The sequence below is a fragment of the Gossypium arboreum genome, chromosome 10 (genome assembly GCF_025698485.1).
Source record: "Gossypium arboreum isolate Shixiya-1 chromosome 10, ASM2569848v2, whole genome shotgun sequence".
NCBI lineage: Eukaryota > Viridiplantae > Streptophyta > Magnoliopsida > Malvales > Malvaceae > Gossypium > Gossypium arboreum.
The window spans coordinates 26,098,856-26,119,219 of record NC_069079.1 but is presented as its reverse complement, the minus strand read 5'-3'; the positions used below and the strand labels follow the sequence as shown (position 1 = coordinate 26,119,219).

Genomic DNA, 20,364 nt, shown 5'->3' with positions numbered 1-20,364 from the left:
GATTAAATTTTCGTACGAAATTTTCACACATACTAATTCACATATAATAAGCACAGAAAATAATATTAAAATATTTTTAGACTCGAATTTGTGGTCTTGAAACCACTATTCTGATTAGGGTCTAAACCGGGCTATTATAGTAAAATTTAGATGTAGTTCATAGGCACTAGAATTGCACCCATATCAAACGTTTCTAACGTTAATACTTTTCGAGCTATTTTGTTGTATGGCATTTTGCAGTGCAAGCAGATATGTTTGCGTAGATGGATTTACCATGGAATGAGGTACTGTGCTCATAACCAAAAAGTTGAAATCTTTTTTTCCCACTTGGTGACATAATTGTGTTAAAGGGTAGAAGTTCCAATAGACGAGAATGAATAGTTCATTAAAACAACAAGAAGCATCATTAGAGATTCATTGTATACACAATACGTTAAGCTTCAAAGAAAACAAATCATAAACTGGAATAAGAGGTGGAAAGAAAATATGGATGTCCTAGTTTCACTTAAACGAAAATAGAAGATGAAAGCTTGAATAGGGGCCCAACAGGAGTACGGAGGAAAAACTTGATGGGATGATTATGTGGATGTAGGAAACAAACCCAATACTCCAAGAATTTACCTGAATGAACTGTTTAAGATCTCCAAATTACCTGTTGGACAAGTTTGCCCCAATTTAGACACATCATGAAAGTAAAGAGGAGGAGGTAACTTCAGAGAATGAGAACGAACAAGACTTCCTAAGAGAAGAAGATGATTATGAGGCGGCTTTTTAGTCGCAATATTCTACATTGAAAGGGCCCGTAATATGAAGCCCAACCTACCATGCACCTTTGATAGGTGGGTGCTTTTACCAAGAATATGGCTCAGAAAAAGGAAAAGCCCTAATGGAAAGGAAGCGTTCGCCTCGTTGGAATGATTCTGATGAAGATTAAACTGAAGTTTTATCCTTCTATTTTAGGATTGTATTAATTTAGGATGATTTTTTTTAGTTGTTAGGAGTAGAAACAATAGTAGATTAGTAGTAGTTTTGTGTTAATTTTTCGTGTAAGAACCCTACATGAAAGAGGCACAGTAATTAAGAGCTTTCAACGCGTAATGGAAGAAGCGCCCACCAATAGTTTATGGAACCATCACGATCAATCGGGTAACTTCTTTCTTTATCTTTTTAGGGGCTACATATTGAGAACAATGTGTTATCTAAAGTATGGGGGGTAACATAGAGAATTTGTTTTAATTTTTTATGCGTTTCTTTAATTTTTCTTGTCATTTGTGTGCTTGAGCTTGTAGAAATACAAGTGATTGGTTAGGAGCATGTACAGAGGTGAATTGTATTTGCAATAAATTTGGCATGAGGATAGGTGATTTTAAAATTTTGATTTTAGACTATTAAGTTTTGTATATTACACTGTAAATAGGCATTAAAGTAATTGAATGTACCAAATGATATAGAGAACACAAGGAAATGAGCATGCTAGTATGATTGATAAATTGTTAAATTTGTGGTTGTTTGGTTGATTAGAGTTGTGAATATTGAGATACCTAGGGATGACCTAAGGAATTGTTTAGAGTACACCTAAAGCCAAAAAGCTAACCCTATTATTTATCTTTAGTACCTATTTTTGAGCCAGAAAACACTTCTTGATGAACCTCTATACAAACCTGAGTCAAAATATAAATTTGTACTTATCCTTTTCCGTTGGTCCTAAACTGCACGACTATAAATGTTTGGCCATACGTATTGAGGGTTAAGTAGATATATTATGGTGAATTTTGTAAAAATAGAGTGAGATAGGAGGGATTAGTATGATAGAGTAATCATAGGTTAGCCAATATGTGCAACAAAAAAAATTCAAGAAGAAAAATGAGTAGAAAAAGTACTTGAAAAGTAAAAGCATTTGTAACACCCCTAACCCGTATCCATTGCCAGAATAGGGTTATGAGGTATTACCGATCAAAACACAACATATAGCATTCATTCTCATACACCATTCATTACAACCACATTGTCCCTTATAAAGACCTACGAGGCCTTAAACATGCTTTAGAAGTGGTTTGGAACTAAACCGATAACATACAAAAATTTTAAAATTTTAGAAAACTTATAAAATTTTCAATAATACAAGGGTCACACACCCGAAGCACATGGCTAGTAGACACGCCCATGTCTTAGGCCGTGTGGAAATAGGGCATACATATTGACTTGCATCACAAGGCCTAGGACACTCCAGTATGTCAGGCCGTGTGAAAACTGGAGAGTATACTGACTTATACCACACGGCCAGTCACACACCCGTGTGTGAGACCGTGTGGAGCATACTAACTTCAATTCAATTTCAATACCAGGGTGTGTCGTACACGGCTGAGACACACGTCCGTGTCTCTTCCCGTGTGGACAAAAATAGGCCATTTGCAAAGCCAATTTGCCACTCTTTTTGCACATAACTAAGTAAACTCAATTGGTATCATTTTAAGTCACAAACATGTAGCCAAATTTCATCAACCACTACATAATCATACCATATTCATTTCAACTAAATTCAATACTCAATTCTATACCATTTACCTATTCAAATACCAAAAAATTTAACTTGCTTTACTAAGCATAATTCACATGTATAATTCATTTAGCAAAACCAATCCAAACATACATAACCATTTCAATCTCATTCATTCATTATAGGTCTATTACGAAACATTAAAAGTAGAACTATTTGCGCATTCATAAGCATTAACAAGTTCAACATCTTATGCCAACTCAAATGGCCAAAATACATATCCATCAAATATACCAAAATGACTTAAGCCTATACATGCCATATACCATATATACATAACTTCAAAAGTACCAAAATAGATGATCGAAAGTGCGATGTAGTCTCTGACGATTCTTGGATCCGAGCTAGCTTCGTAGAACAATAAAACATCAAAAATTAAACAAAGTAAGCTATAAAGCTTAGTAAGTTCGTATGTGAACATGAAATAATCGCAACATTCATTAGTAATTCAAAATAGATAATATCATTAACATTTAAAGCATTAATTCATGAGCTAACATCAAATTTATTCATATCATCATTCATGAGTTCTCAACTTCATCTAACTCGATGCTTGAATAGTTTTCCGTACATACCTGTACCGATACATTTCTATTAATCATTAATACTCTTAACCTTTTCGATTTATAAGTGCTTATGATGCAAATTCATTGATATTTCGATGCCATAGTCCAACTATGGTCTTACATATACATTACCAAGACCCTGCCGTGGTCTTTCATTCACATGCCATAACCCAGTTATGGTCTTATTTTTTGATTTCCATAGCCCGACTATGGTCTTATTCGGCAACTTGCCTTACTCAATTCATTCATTTCATTTAATTGTTTTATAGGGATTTCTTAACGGATCAGCTGTTCAAGAAAGGAATAATTTAAACCCTAGACTTGACAAACTTTGGAAGTCATTAAGATGGGAATTAACCTAAATTTGGTATTGCCTATTTGTGAACACCTTAACAATGAATCGGTCTAGACTGTGAAGTCGAAAGATAAGTAGTTCTTACCAACTCAATATTTCAGTGGATGCATCGGAAGATCTTATTGGGGCATTAAGTAGTTGATTGAACAAGAAAGCCCGAGATGATAGTTGATTATGACTACCAAAGCGAGCTAATCACGCATATCCAGATTTGATATATATTCAATTATTTGATTCCTTGTTTTTCATTTATTTACCTCCTTAATATTTTTAGTATAATTTATTAAAAACCTTCCTTTTAATTCTTCATACTATAATTTGATAGAGTATTAATTAGATCCATTTATGCTTAGATTAGAATCAGTTTAGTGTTCGCCTCCCTTAGGTACGATCCTCGGAGTACTTACCTACTCCGTTGTAACTATATTACAACTTGACTTGGATACTTGCGGATATCGGTTTTTCACAATTTTTTTTGCATGATTTTTACTCTATATTTTGGTACGTTTGGAGACAATTACAACCTTAAAGGAAAGGCAATAGGTACAAATGAAGAAGCCCTAAGCTTTTCTTAGTACAGTGGAAAAAAATTTGGAAAGTGAAAAATTGAAGGGATAAAAAAATAGAAAGATGGAAAGTATAATTTTTCCTTTCATTGGTGAGCTTAGTAGGAAGGAAGGAAAAATGAAAAGAAAAAGTAAATTTCTTTTCATCTATTGTTTGGTAGATTTGAAAAATGAAATAAAAGAAAATAAATAATTTGAAAAATGCATAATTTAGTACTAACATACACATATTTTTATTTTCTCTCTTTTCATCATTTCGATTTAGAAGGATTGTTTTTTATGCATTACGGTAAAAATAATTTTCTTTTCTCTCATTTTTCTTCTCTATCAAGTACACCATTAAGAGAAAAATATTCAATGTGTTATGTGTAATTCATATTGTAGAAATGTCTTGTATTTTCAAATCGAAAATCACATGTAAATTATATTATAGGTATTATTGCTATAAAATTGAATTATATTTATTTTTAAGTAAGTTATTTACTTCATTTAGATTTTGAGCTAGATATGTTTGATTATTGGCTTTCTATAAGCTGAATTTTGATGATTCCAGTTTGACTCATTGATTATATATCTTTAAATTGAGTTGGGCGGGTAGGAAAATTGGGTTGAATTTAGGGATTGAGTTAAAAGTAGAGGTTGAACCCAAATGGAGAAGATGAACCCGAGATTCGATTCAGCCCAAGAGATAAAAGGAGCCCATGAAATAACAAGAAGTTGGGAATCTTGTTGCTTTCAATTTTTCTTAAAATTAAAGCAAGAGTAAATCCGAAGAAATTACTAACAATTCATTCTCTCCGGGCAAAGCAGTGAGGGGATTCAGATCCAGTCTGACCGTAGGAATTCCGAGAGAGAACGGTTAGGAGAAGATGGAGAAGATGAACAATGCGTTTGAGAAGATGAAAATGCTGGTGGGAATGGAGGTGGAAGATGAGCACCAACAGCCTGCAATTGAAGAAGATGGAAACTCTTTCTCCTTCATGGACGATTTCAATCGCCAGTGCACTTTGACCACCAAGCAGGTTTCTTTCCTTCTTTTTCTTTCTTTGTATTGCTTTGTCTTACTTGCTTCTTCCCACTCATCTCCGCTTAAATTAGTTGGAATTTGCATAATTTTCTTCCAACTTGAGATCTGGGGGCCGCCTTTCAATTTGTCTGAAAACATTCAATGTGCGTCTCTTGTGTGTCAACCCATGACACTCAGTTCAATTGTAGTGCTTTCAGATACAGGATCTCAATTATGCCAACATTTCATTGTTTAGTTATATATATCCAAATTAACTGCTAGGTGTTGACTAGATATGCATTAGCTTACTTTTTGCTCATTTAGATCGAATAGTTATATTAGAATCGACGTTGCACTTTAGTGATTTGTTCTCCTTTTTACCAATTATGCTATTATTTGTTATCCTCTGGTTTTGCTTTTAGCAACTCTTTTAGAAGTTAAAAGCAAGTAAAGAAAGTAAGACTAATTTATTTGTACTAATTGCTTGCTTTATCTCATGTTTTAGAGGTTTTATGGGTTTGCCATCTGCTTGGTTTCTGGGTTGGCTTGTACACTCCTGGTAAGTACTTCCCCATATGATTACTTGTATTGTTAGTTCTAATAGTCCATTATTACTTGGTTTCCCTTTGACGTAGCCTTTCAAATAGATATGACTACTTAAATAAAGTAATTTCTAAGTGGCAACTAGCTAAACTGATGATTGGATTTATTTCTCCTAGAACTGAAATAATTTTAATTACCATAAGAGCCTAAAGAAGGCTATATCACTGTGAGGGTTGCATTCCTTTATTTTCATCTAGTACTCTTCGTTTGACCACCTGCCCTCCTCTCCTTTCCTGTTTTCCTTTTCTTTCAACTATTGAAGTTCTCCTTGATGTGCTCACTTTATGATTGTGTTTATCTACTGGGATTTTTTTGATCTGTTATTTGCATTGTTTTTTTTTTTTACCATATAAGCATTCTATTTTAAAAGCTTAAACTAAGCAAATTCTGACAAATGAAAAAAAAAAAACCCTAAGCTCTTCAAATTGCTATATTTGATGGTAGTTTATTTAAAGAACTTTTCTTAATGTATATAAGTGTTACTTTTGGGGTGCTTTAGACTACAATAGTTATGGAGTCACATTCTTTAAAACTCATGCTGTTAATCATTGACCTTTCCTGGAAAATTACAATATCGTAGTGTTTAATTGTTCTTGAAGAAAATAGTACAAGGTTTTGTATACTGGAAGAGATATTGAAACAAAGCTCTAAAAGTTCCTTGACAATAATTCCTTAAACCTACTAAAAGTTTCTACTATTAAGAAATTTGTGTTGATAGCTGGTTATATATTATCTCAATCTTCAGAATTCGGATTCCAAGAGATCTATTTTTGTTGTTTGCATTCCTCACAAGATATTTATGTTTTGAAACTTTCTCTGAGTATTATGGGTTCTTGTCCATGGAAACTTGCTTTTGCTTTGGAGACCGAGATTTGTGTGAAATAAGATGTATGTAGTGTGTCTTCAAAATTTGTCTAATTTACAATTTCTTCTGTTTGTCCTCTCGATTTTTGACAAGTGTTTGCTATTGTTTCTCTTTAATGTTTATTTGATGTACTGTTGCATTGATTTTTTATTTTATTTTATTTTATGTCAATCAGAAGTTTGGAATTTTAGTTATCTCAGCTTGCACTGCTAAGATAAGATAGCATCTTCTTTTGCCTCAGATAGCATCTTCTTTTGCCTCACTTTTATACATATGAAGATGATGATTGATATCGTTTTTTTGTGTTGCTAGAAAACTTGGAAGTTCAGTCTTGAGCACTTTCTGGTTAATAGGATAGTGCTTTGAAATTTTTTATGTAGTTATTATATTGCTTCACTTTGCTTCATTGAATTTGGTGCTGTTGGATATACCAATCTAATTTCACTTTTTCTTCATCTCACAGTCAATCCTTGTTTTCTTCCATCCAATCAAGTTTGGAATCACATTTACATTTGGCAATTTGCTTGCACTTGGAAGGTTTGTATCTAAATTTATATACTTACTTGTCAGGCTCCTAATTTGTTAGTAAAATTATAACACGTCATCGTTCATTTTTCTTATTCAATTTTTTTCCTGCAAGTGCATATAGTCACATGTTCTAATGGTTTAATTGTTTATGCTTTTATTTTTTTTATTCTCTTTTATTTTAGGAGTGGTGGAGACTAGTTAAGCAGTAAAGCTGTAGGCTTTGTAGTTCTTGCTGTATACTAATGTGAAAAAAACCAACTAAAGCATCTAGCAGATATGACGTTTAGTAACTTCAGTATTCCCAGCCTTGTACCCAATTCGCCAAAAAGTCAGAATAAATATTGGCCTCCCTATATATATGAACAAAAAATGGCAATGTCTACTCATCAACATTTTACAGTAAAAAATTCCCTGGTATATGGATTTCTTGTTCTGCAGAGGCTGTAAAATCTTTTTTAGAGTCAAGAGTAAATCGGACCCAATTTTTGCCCTCCAATATCCTTGTTTTGAAGCTAAGAGCATGCCAATGTAAATAGCATATAACCCTACCAAGCCCCATACCAAGTGTCCTAGTAAAGCTGATAAATGATAACCAATTGCCTCAACTACCTGTGCATTGTCCACCGACAGCAAGATTACCTGGATCTGAATAAGAAGCGCCATCAACATTAATCTTCCCATACTTTTGTGGAGGAAATTTCCATGCATTAAGTTTTACTTGCTGAGCACTAGTAGTTTCCTTTAGCACCTAAACTGTAAATAATCTCAAATGATAAGGAAGGATCAAACAAATAGCATGTGGTGGCTGCTTGAACTCTTCCTGAAAGACATATTTATTCCTTAGTTTCCAATTATGCCAACTAACAATAATGAAACATGTGGACCAAGAGATCCAATGTGAGTGCTATGTAACCCACAAGACCAAATGGTTTAATCTCTAAGTATAGCACATTTCAACCTCTCAGCGTACTTAGAATATCGAGTGAAGAGAGTAGTATTTCTTTTAAAACAAACATCCTTTGTTAATATTATGTTTTGAAATACCAACCAAAGAAAATGTTAAATCTGAGAAGGTACATCCATTGTCCTGATTTCTGAACAAATGTTTGTGAGCTTCATTCATGGATTCTATTGATTTTGGTGGCTTGTATAAATTATTAAAAGCATGCATGTGATTTTCTGCACTTCTCATTGACACTTAGGTTGCAGAGGAATAACTGAAATAAATATGGAGCGTGAAAACAGTGAGATTCAACAATTTTTTGGTATGCCATAGTGCAATTGGGAGGAATGGAAAGAATCTAGTTGAGTTTTTTTGTTTCATTTTCCTTTAGAGTGGATTTTTTGGGTGAAAGAATGCATTGTATGTTTCCATTTTTCTTCAAAACAAATAAGAAAAAATAAGGCTTTCTTTTTCATTCCTACCAAGTGTTACTATAGAACATAAATAGTGAGTTGATATTATTATTATGTCTAATTATGCTCTCGGTCCTTGTACCCTTTGCACATTTGAAATTTAGTCTTTCTACTTCTAATCCCAGGAATTTAGTCCCTTTACACTTTTGATTTAATAATTTAAATCCAAATGATAACACCATCAAAAGAATTTGATTCAACTAGATTATGTGGAATTTTTAAAATAAAAAAATTACTCACCTGGTGAATATTTCACACGTAGAAGGCCAAATAAACAAATAAAATTGTTGAATATGTGCTTGTAATGTTTTTCAACACTGTTTCAAAGAAGTTGAGTGAAAGTCAATACTTTCTTTTCCTTTTTAATGCTTACTTTGCTTTCTCTCAGTTTTAAATTAGCCATGTGAGCATTTTTTTTTTAAATTTTAAAAATACCGTATAATCCAATTCAATGGAAGTCTTTTGACAGTCTTATCAAAAGTAGAGGTACTAGATTCTTGGAATTAAAAGTAGAGTGATTGAATTTCAAATGTGTAAAGAGTACAAGGGATTGGAATTTTTATTATTATTAGTGAAGGATCTTAATCCTTAATCCACAGCAAAGTTGAACTGGATTCATGCTGAGCTTCTTGAACATGGGTTCATGTATGTAATGAAGTTTTATTGATTCCATGCTGAGCCATACTATAACTCCTTGAAAGCTTAGTTACCTTTACTCCTTTAAGAACTAAATCTAGCCAGTTTTTACGTCATTTTTCCTTAACTTTCTCATGTTTTGAGTCATTATTTTTGCTTCTTTATGTAAAAGTCGCTATTCTTATTCATGAACCCCTATTTTGACATATTATGTGGATTCTTAACTTTTTTCAGATGGCTGGTTTCTTTGTTGCTTTTTTATACTTTATACCTAAGCATTTATAGGCCCTTGTCAAAGTAGCTCTATTTCTTTTATAATTTTTCTTTGTGGATATTGTGTTTATTTCAGATGCTAAGTTGGAGTCTTTTGTATGGCAGCACCGCATTCCTCATTGGTCCAAAAAGGCAGGTGTCAATGATGCTTGATCCTGTTCGTATATATGCAACAGCTATATATCTTGCAAGTATGATAATTGCTCTGTTTTGTGCCTTCTATGTAAGTCACTATCAGCATTTATTTCCACTTTTATAATTCCACATCTTTTTTTCTTTTACATTCTTTTTAGCTTTCAGTAATTGTGGAATGCAATAGGTTAAGTGATAACCTTAGCTCTCCCTTCTTACTGAACAGGTTCGTAACAAGCTATTGACACTTCTGGCTATCATGCTAGAATTTGGTGCACTGATTTGGTATGTTGAACTCAATTCACTACATACAGCTTTTAAATGTTACCACATTGCAAAGGAATTATGGTTCTTTAAAGAGCCATTTTTATTATTATTTGCCCTGTGTAGCATTTCAAATAAATGAGTATGCAGCACATACCACTAGTAAGAGCAAAATGGTTTGGATCAGGATATATTAATTTCTTCTCTTATAAAAATGGTCATGCTATGAATGTGGCGAGCATATATCAGTGGGGTATGGTTCAGATTGTATTCCATTGTAGGCTATGTGTGGTTTAGATTGTATTCCATCATAGGCTAGACTCTTATATTATAGATACTACTGGATTTGGTTTGTGTCAGCATCTTCTATTCCCTAGCAAGTAAAATGCCCAAAGATGTGAGAGTCTTGTGGTTTGCGTTTGGTTTGCAATTGTATTGTTCTCATGGAAAACTCAAACGAGTATTGTTCTTAGTATTAGTCCTGTTGTGGTAATGATAAAATTAGGATTTACTTTTAGTTGGAAATGGCAAAAAGACAAATCAAATTTAATAATTGAATAGTTTAATAGAAAATGAACTTTGCATGTTAAGAATATGCGAATAATCTTCGTGTTGCAGCATGATTGATGGGCAAGCTAAAGTCAATTGTGTTCTCTTTATCTCGATTTCTAGAACAGCCTATTGTGGTTGACATTTCAGACTTGTCAAAAGGAGATTGAAACCTTGGGACTCGTTACATAAATAGGAAACCTATTCTAGAAAGGAAAGGAATCAATTGAAATAAATTCACAATCATGAAATCTAACCCTTAACTAGAGAATGAAAATTAACGGCCTTTCCTAGCATAGGTTTGTCCCACAAAAGCATCCATAAAATTGCCCATATACATATTTGCCAAAGCCAATTAGCCATGAGCAATAGTGCAGATCCTATAAACCAGCAAACCCATCTCCAGTGTGGTGCCAACCATAACTAGCGATCAGTCTCTACCACTTTGATCAGACAACGTTTCTCTCCTTTCCATTCCTTTTCTGATTCTCTGTGAATGGTAAGAAGAGTTTCCCTCCACTGTACTTCTACTTATAGGAGATACGTGGTCTACAAACTACCTGGGAAAGCACAATGTTAAGACTTCCATTTTCTGAGAATTCTAATTGATCATGCATGCGTTTATTACTCTTCGATCTTCGTGACATAATTGTGGTTTCCTATTGAAAATGTGTGAACGAGACATAATGAATTCAAAGAAGCATAACACTTTGTCTTGTACAGTTCCTGATATGCATGCTTTTAATAATTGCTTTATATTGATTATATGGTCATAAGGTGAATGGATATTAATTTTTGAACTGATTACATATTAGCGTAAATATAGTTTCCTATTTTGTGTCCTAATGGAACGGATTTTCAATCAATAAAAATTTGTTTAAAACTTTGAAATAATCTCGTATGTGAAGTTAATAGTTAAAGTCGATAAAAAAATGGTGATGGTGAAAGGAAATTCAAACTGAAAAAGTGAAACCTGTAAATATATCTGTATACCATATTAATGGATAATTTGATTTTAGATAGAGAAATATTACGTAATTTCTCATAGATATGATTCACTTTATAGCTTTTTATAGGAAATTATGAACTTAAAAATGTTGCTCTAGATACATCCAGTTCTTAGATGTCTTTAGGTTTTTTATCTATAGAATTAATGCATTATTTCTTTGTTCTCATCTTTTATTCTTTATGTGTTATTCAGAACAACTTTTATGCTTTCTCTAAATATCTAAATGTATTTTGGGAGTTTTCTTCATTTATAAGTGTATCAATGCATGCATTGACAGTAATATAGAACCATTGAATTAAAAGCTTCATATGTTCTGTTGACATTCCCTTCTCGTATAAGATGGATTTGACTTGGATGGAAGTTGAGAAGCTGGTTGATTTACATGATTTACAGGTATAGCTTGAGCTACATCCCTTTTGCGAGGTCAATGGTTTCAAAGATCATGGTATCCTGTTTCGACACTGAATTTTAATCTGAAGACGATCTTGAATGAATCTACCTGTGGGATTTTGTGTATATACAAAGAAGGGAGGTCAGTCCTGATCTGTAAAACCGAAGTATGGGATATGTCTATTATGTACGAATAGTAAATCTCAAAGACGAATTTTCCATGCAAAATCTCCTCTTCTGCTCTTAATTTTCTTACATATGATGAGATCTTTCTTTGATAATGGAAACTGCAACTTAGAACAATTTTGTTTTTCGGGGAGGTTTTCGTGCGTGTAATTAAGCCATTTTAGCGTGATGCAGATCATTCTGTCTGGTTTAAATTTGATTTTTAAAATCGGTTCAACCAGTTTCTAGTGGTTTGTTTAAATTTCAGTTCAACCTTCTGCCTAAAGTGATATATTGTCCCATTCTCAATCTATCCTGGCCGGGTTTAACAACCATGAATAAAACATGAACATGAAAGCATAATTTCTTCAACCATCAAATTCTTAGCCAAAAATCACTACTCGACAGATGATGGTTATGGCAGAGCAAAGCAAGGAACAGGAACATTGGTTGGTGGTGGACAAGTGAACATGTATCCAAGGGTTTGGGTTTAAGGAGGTGTAAAGCCATCCTAATCTTTCTCTAGATTTGCTCTCCAATGATAGAGTTCCTGATATGAAATAGGCGAGCCACAAGCCACCCTAGTCCTATGATTTGGTCAGCAATAATATTTTAGTTTCTATTAGTTAATGGGGAAATATTTGGTATATTTTCAGCCACAAAGAATGATGTGAATTGTCTTCTAAGATATAGTAAATTTATTTTATATAGTAAAATATTTAAAAATAAATATAAAAGAATATTTTAAATTTGCTCAGGAAATTAAAAAAAAAAACACCACCAGTATACAAATACTAAGTCTTAATTAATTAAATAAATAAAACTGAGTTTTTATAATTTATATTTTGAATATGTTTTTTGTTATATTAATTTCGTTAATTAGGGAACAACATTTTAATTTTAATTATCCTAAATTTTTATTAATTAATTAAATAAAAATTAACTACTAATTATAGCAAAGCAAGTTTTCTGTTTTGTTATATTAGTTTAGGAGTTAGGGTTTATGATTTAAGAAATAAGATTTTTTTTTTTTGTTTGTTAATTACAATAAGAATAAAGTAATGAGAGTTTTTTTGTTAATTATATATAATAAATTAATTCAGTGTAGTTTATAAATGAATTTATATATTATTCAAGATTCTTCTTTAAGAAAATGACTTTTTAACATAGTCCTTTATGTTAAACCCACTCTATGTAGTTGGTGCCTGTGGGCAGTCCTGTATGTTAAACCCACTCTATGTAGTTGGTGCCTGTGGGCTACTTATATTGAATCTGAAGATACAAACAAGGGAGACCAGACTTCTCTCCAACGTTGTCTGCTACACGCGTTGTACCCTCTTCTGATCACAAATAAACTAATAAACGACATTAAGTCTAATTCATCATCCCATGTCAATTGGTAGGATTAAAATTAGGGCTAACAGCAGATAAGATCATTAAATGATTGATAAATTTATAATTTGGTTACAAAATTATAAAAATTAAAAATAATTATTGAATTATTCAAAATTTTCATTTAAATAACTAGACTATTACTTTTTAAAAATAAAATCAACTAATGAGTTTTAAGCGGTGATTCTACAATTAGTACGGTGAGAAATAAAATATATTTTAGATCTAAGTCGATCTAATAGTTAGTACCGAAAATTTGAGAAAAAATTATTTAGATTTAATTTACAAATTTATAGTATTCAAAATTGTTTTATAAAAAAATAAAAATTATAGAAAAGAAAGAAAAGAGACATTTTAATTAGTGTGAGCAATTTTAATAACAATTTTAATATCAAATTAACTTAAATAAAAAAAATTTAAATAATTCGAATTAAACTATTAAAAACTGAACTTAATAGTTTACGGAGAAGATTATTATTAACTACCGCCCACTTTCATGATGGAGTATATTTAACTTGTTGGAACAATTTCTATTAGTTAAAAGAATATAATGAATGATGATCCCTGACACAGATGGAAAGCAAAGGAAAAAAAAGGAACAACCATGGCCATATATTACTGCATCATTACTCTGAATTCATCATAGGTGATAACTCCATCGCCATTGATATCAAAATGCTTGATCATCACCATACATTCATCAATCGACTTTGACTCCCCAAGTTTTGTCAGCATTTTGTTCAGTCCTTGGGGTGTAATGAACCCAATTCCTTCTCCATCATACATCTCAAATGCTTCTCTCAAATCCTTCATCTTTTCTTCTTCTTCTCCTCCTCCTTCCATCAACTCTATTACGTCCTCCAAATCTAATAACCCATCCCCGTTCCAGCCCAACGCTTCTTCTTCATTTAACATCAACTCTCCGCCCATCCGTCCTAGTCTATGCCTTAACTCCCACGCTGAAATTTTCCCATCTCCATCTTTGTCGAAACAACGAAGAATGCGTTTATATTCTTCGCTTCTCATCATATTTGGGTTCAAATATGAACAATGAAAGAAAATTAAAGCAAAGATGATATAATTGAAAACTAAGTTGGATTTGCAGAAATGGGTATTCGGAACCAAGTTTGTATAGACAAAAAGAGAGTTAAGGTTTTAATGCAGTCGTCTCTTATATTAAGAGGAAAGTACTGCGAATCTTCAATCAAAACGAGAAAAAAGAAGATACAAAAATGGGAAGTAAGCTGAATTGTTGCTTTCTAAGTTGTTTCATGTAAATTGCCTGTCATATGGAAAAAAGGAAAAAAAGGAAACAAGGGCGAAATGGCGACCTTAGCCTACAACATTCTATTCTACTTTCTTTTGTGAAAAAACGTCATCTTTCAACCATCACATTAACAACATATAGGGAATAATTTATACTAATATCATAATTTAAAACTTTTAATTTCTAGACATTTCCTTAATTTTAAAAATATAAAATTAATATTATATACTCATATGTATTTAATAGTCTCTAATTTAATTCATTTAATAATTTTTCTATTTCAATTAATTTTTAATTAAAATATTTAAAACAAGTAACCCAAATTATAAAAAAACATTAAATGTATTAGAAATGAAGTTATTAGTTAGATATGGGCGAGTTATCCGTTTAGGTTTAAAAGTTTACTTGAAAAGTAAAAGGATTTGAGCAAAAATATAAATTTAAAAAATAAGTTTGGATAAAAAAATATGACCTATTTTTTAAACGGGTTGTGCCTCGGGTAAGTTTTTTTATTCGGATCCGGTCCGACCCGAATTTGCCTAAAATTATTTTCTACTGCTATTTTGTTGTCATCTTGTTGTTATATTGCTATTATTGTTTAGATATTGAAAAACTCTTATTTTATTGTTAACTTTGCTACAATTTTAGACAGATGTTAAGTTGTAACTATTTTAATATTATTTAAGTATAAATATTTTTAATATATTTTTAATTTGTTAAGAAATATTTATTTTAATATTTTTAGTTTTGTTGATGTATTATATATTTAAATTTATTTTTATATAAATATAAAAAATTAACACGGATGGGCCGCGTTGGGCTCGAGTTTAGTATTTTTTATCTAGGACAGGCTTAGACAAAATTTTAAGCTTATCTTTCGGATCAAATTAAACCTAAATCTAAAAAACAGACCTAAAATTTGACATCAACTCAACTTAAACCCGACCCATGATTAGGTATCCTATTAATAGTCTTTATTTATAAAAAAATAATGAAGAAATAAAAAGTAAAACAAATACTGCTAATGGTTTTTTTTTTTTCAAATTCATTCCACGTTTTTTTTTATATAATTTGAATAAATGTATTAGAGAATATATTAAGAATAGAAATCCTCTGCCAAAAATAAATCAAAAGTTTGAAACTAACGCCTAGCATGACTGCGGTAAATCCTAGTTGTTCTGAAGCCGCCATGGAGGTGAAAACCGTGAAATTAATATCGGAGGAGGAGGAACTTCTCAAAAGCATTAAGAAAGTTAAAAGAGCCGATGGCTTAGCTAATGAAACTTCAAGAACAATCGTTTCTTATAGGGATACACTTGCTGGTGAAGACTTTTGTAACTTTGATGCCTACCTGGAAAAAAGAACCTGTCTCCATGGAGGAGTTTGATGATTGTCTAAACGAGCCTGTATTGGAGAACATTAAAGATGGTATTATCTCTATAACCCTTTCTTCGGATGAAAAGGATAGAATACGACTAAAATGGGATAAAATCCTTATTATTAAGGTCTTTGGGAGAACTTTGGCCACCAATATCTCCTTTTTAAACTTAATCAGCTATGGAATCTTTCTGGAGAGCTCCAACTCATCGACTTGGATTCGGATTCTTTTTTGTTGTTCAGTTTAGCTGTTTTGACGATTTTGAGAAGGTGCTAAAGGGAGGACCATGGTTTGTGAATGGGCATTTCGTTACCATGCGACGATGGAACCCTAATTTTAGGGCCTTGGAAGCTTCCTTTAATGTGGTCGCTGTTTGGGTTCGGTTACCAGAGTTACCGCTTTATTATTATGAATTATGATCCGACAATTCTCGCTAAAATCGGACAGAGCTTAGGCACCCTACTTCGAGTGGATAAGGCCACTAGTTCGGAGTCGAGGGGAAAGTATGCACGCTTTTGCGTCCAAGTTAATATCGAGAGCCCTTTAAAACAGTTCATACTCATTGATGGTAGAAAGCAATACTCATTGATGGTAGAAAGCAATATCTACATATGAGGGTCTCGATTTATTCTTTATTATCATGGTGAAGCCACAACAACTTTTGTTGACAGGATGAAATATTAATTTTTCATAATCTATATTTTATAATTTTTAAAGAATTAAATTAAATTTTTATAATTTTAAAAAATTAAAATATAATTTTTTATTTATTAATTTAAAATTTTTAAAAAAAATTTAAAACTTAAATAATAATTTTACATTTTAGTTCCATGCCAACCCCGCCGCTGGTTATTATCGGTCATAGACGTGAAAATTGCCCCATTATTCTTGCCCGTTCGAGAGATGCTTGCTGCCACTGTCGAAACTAATCACACGTTCACAGCGCCTGTTACGCTTGCTTGCTCCCATCCTATGGACATGTCCACCTTTTCTCCTTCTACAGCTAACGTCTCAACTGTTCAGCATCCTATTGTGGAACCTGCAGATTCTGGCACATTGGGTTATAGTGCCAAGGAAGAGCCGGGCCAGGAAACCATTTATTGAAGCTGCTTTAAAGTCTCCGACTGCTGCTGCCACGTTTTCTGCCGATAAAGCTGGTCCTGGGTCGGCTGAACCTGCTGGTTCTGCTGCTGTTAAAGCTGCCGAGAGCCAAAAAGTTTCTCGCTGTTAGTAGTAAAGTGTCCAAGGGTAGAAGCAAAGACCGAAAGTTGGCTATCTCAAAATCAAAACCGATTAAAAGAGGTAATTTAAGTGGTAATTCTTGTGAAGAGAACTCTTTTAAATCGGTGACTTGTGACCCTAGTATTCCTCTTAAAGACAAATCGGATATGGTCATTGATAAAAACATGGGTATTGATAACAGTAAAGTTCGTTGAAATTTTGATGGTAGTACTCTAGGTTTCTATGGATAGGTCTAAAGAACCAATGCAATCAATCAAGTTCAAAACCGCTGCAAAGGGTAAGGCCTTATTTTGGAAAGCATTGGTAAGAAAAAGATGGTAATCTCAGAATCTGAGCCCAATGCTAAAGTTGTTAATTCTCCCTCTTCTGCTCCTATTTAAGTTGATGGTTCACACGCTTTACACTGCACTACTGTTGAAGCTCTAGAGTTCTCTAAGTCTTCTTTGAAGGTGCTTCTCTTTCAAAGTTGCTTTCTGACAGGGGCAACATGGAACCTTGGAGGGGAGAGACGTTGTTGAAAAATTCAGTTTTTAAATTGATTTTTTAAATGGATGGCTAGGTTTGAAAGTGAAAATTCTGTGTCATCTACGATTAAATTATTGAGTAGAATTAGCATAAATTGAATGATAGGATTAAATTATAAAAATAAAGTCCCAATTGAATTTTTAATTTTTTTTAAAAAAAGAGATTTAATTAAAAATTAAATTAGGGGTATAAAATAATTTAATAAGTTGATTTATTAATAATGGTTTCTTGAAAAAGATAAATAAAAGTTAATAATTTGTTAAATTAAAATTATATACATATTAAGAGTTAGTGGAGAGAGAATATCAACTTTTTACCTGAATATTATCAAAAAAAATATCTAAATAGATGTCAGGTAGACTATGTACCAAAATAGTACATTGATGCAAGTGGAGGGTGGTGCATAGGCAGCACCACCATAAAATCTGACAGAGTTGACTAAAAAAATATATTAAAAAAATAAAAAATACCATCTAAATACGTGGCACCAAAGAAATACAGGTCATTTATGACCCGTATACGACCAAAATCCAACCCGTTGTTGACCTACTGACATTGAGGTGATAGGACCACTGGTGATACCTAATAGGTAGGCAGCACACCCCCTGGTTATGCCAAATTGATAGGTGGCACTGGGGTGGTGAAGCCAATCTCATAGGTAGCACACCCCTAACCCCTGTAATGGTGGCAGCGATGGGACGAGACTATGCTCGTGACATGTGTTTTGGGGACCATTATAAGGTCCCCAATGTCCCTATTTTGACTGGATGAAAGGAAAAAGAAATTTAGAAGAAGAAAAAGAGAGCGGGAAGGGAAGGAAGGGAAAAAAGAAAGCAGAAAAGAGAAGCTGAATAGAGACAGGAGAAGGGGAAGGGAAAAAATAAAAAAGGAAAAAGGAGAAAAGGAAGGAGAATAAGTTGTGTTAGGATTTGAGAAAAAATTAGGGTTGTGTTTAGGGTTTGAAAAAAATTAATTAAGAGGTTGTTTTTGAGGTTAGAAGGATTTGGTGTTGAAAAAAAAACCATAAAAGGTATTTTTTATTTACTAATTTTTGTTATAAATAAATGTTAATTTTTATTTTTATTTATTTGAATTAATTTTTAATTTTATTTTTTAAGGTATTATTTGGTTAAAAGAGCTATTAAGGTATGTTTGTATTTATTTTATATTTTCATTCATAAGTTTTTTTAATGTTTATTCAAGTAAAGCCTATTTATGTTATGTAGAAAGAATATTTTTTTATGTAATTTATTTGTTATGTGTGTTTTAGGTTTATTAGATTTATTTTTATGTAATTTATTTGACATGTTATTTTTATTATTTTAATATAAATTTTTATTTTTATATAAGTAAAAGATGAGACCATTGAGATGAAATTTGTGAATGAGACCATTGAGTTAGAATTTATGAGATAAATTAGGAATAAGAGTTTACGTGTTCTAATTTTTTAGATTTTATAATTGGGAATAGGAGTTTATGTGTTTTAAATTTTATTTTATTTTTTATAAATATTATAATTGAAATTTCTTTTGAATCCTTCTATGAAAAATAATATTTTTTGACAATAATTAAGTTGCCATGTTTTTATATATATTATCTTTTAAACCAATACATTTTACTTATTATCATTTTAAAATAATAATAACAATATTCATATTTATTATGTTGAGATAATTTATATTATGTTTCATTATATTTTTGATTGGCATGTTATTTTTATTATTTTAATATAATTTTTTATGTAGGTAAAAGATTAGACCATTGAGATGAAATTTGTGAATGGGACCATTGAGTTGAAATTTATCAGATATATTTATTTTGTTAATGTAGTATAGCAAAAAATATGACGTGGACAAAACTGTTTGGTATTTTTGTAATTAAAAGCAATAAATAAAATTTAGGTATTTTGATAAATATTTAAAATGTATCAAACTTAGAAATTAATTATCGAAATTTGTTTTGAAATTGCAGGTATTGAAATGGGTTCATTGATTAAGAACAATGATCACATATCAAACACAATTAATAATATGGTAATATATTGTTATTTTTTATTCACGGGTTCCCTTTCCATTAAAAAAAGTTCCACATCATCTACGGAAATAAATTATGCTATAATAACTATTTTCTGTAATTTAATAGTGTCAGTGTAACACTCTGATTTTGGGCCTAGTCGGAACCATTAATTCGAGGTTGCAGAATTTTTTTTATTATTTTATGTGTTATAACATGATTATATGAGTGTATGAAAATTTTAGTGAATTAATTTTAACGATTTCGTGCTTAATTGCGAAAAATGACTAAATCGCATAAAGTGCGAAAGATTTGTTCTACAAGTTAATGTTGTTAAATAGCTATGGAACACTAAATTAGAGGTCCTTAGTGAGCAAATAGACCAATAAAAAAGAGTGGTTGAACATGGAGACAAATAAATTGAAAAGTCAAAGTTGGTGGGCGTTAGGTGACTTTTTTGGTAATAAAATAAAACAAAAAGGAAAAAGGTTGTCATCTTTTCATCTTTCTTCTTCATCCACTGAAAATGGCAGCAAACATGTAACAGTTCGATTTCGGGTTTAGTCAGAATAGTAATTTTGGGACCACAAATCTGAGGCCGAAAAATTATTTTTATTATTATTTTGGTGTCATAGTATGCTTATATAAGTGTATAAAAATTTTGGTG

The 20,364-nt window shown here is 31.9% G+C and overlaps 2 protein-coding genes across 2 annotated transcripts; one reads left to right on the top strand and one right to left on the bottom strand.

Annotated features, from left to right (window-relative positions):
- The first annotated feature begins 4,537 nt into the window (after window positions 1-4,537).
- LOC108487070 (uncharacterized) lies at window positions 4,538-11,943 on the top strand. Its single transcript, XM_017791297.2, has 6 exons — window positions 4,538-5,066; window positions 5,556-5,609; window positions 6,982-7,055; window positions 9,477-9,594; window positions 9,730-9,788; window positions 11,719-11,943. Exons 1-6 carry the CDS (start codon window positions 4,914-4,916, stop codon window positions 11,795-11,797), a joined length of 537 nt encoding a protein of 178 aa, XP_017646786.1. The 5' UTR covers window positions 4,538-4,913; the 3' UTR covers window positions 11,798-11,943.
- Window positions 11,944-13,777: 1,834 nt separating this feature from the next.
- On the bottom strand, window positions 13,778-14,652 carry LOC108488955 (putative calcium-binding protein CML23). Its single transcript, XM_017793211.2, has one exon. The coding sequence runs from the start codon at window positions 14,299-14,301 to the stop codon at window positions 13,888-13,890; it is 414 nt and encodes a 137-aa protein (XP_017648700.1). The 5' UTR covers window positions 14,302-14,652; the 3' UTR covers window positions 13,778-13,887.
- Window positions 14,653-20,364: the final 5,712 nt, after the last annotated feature.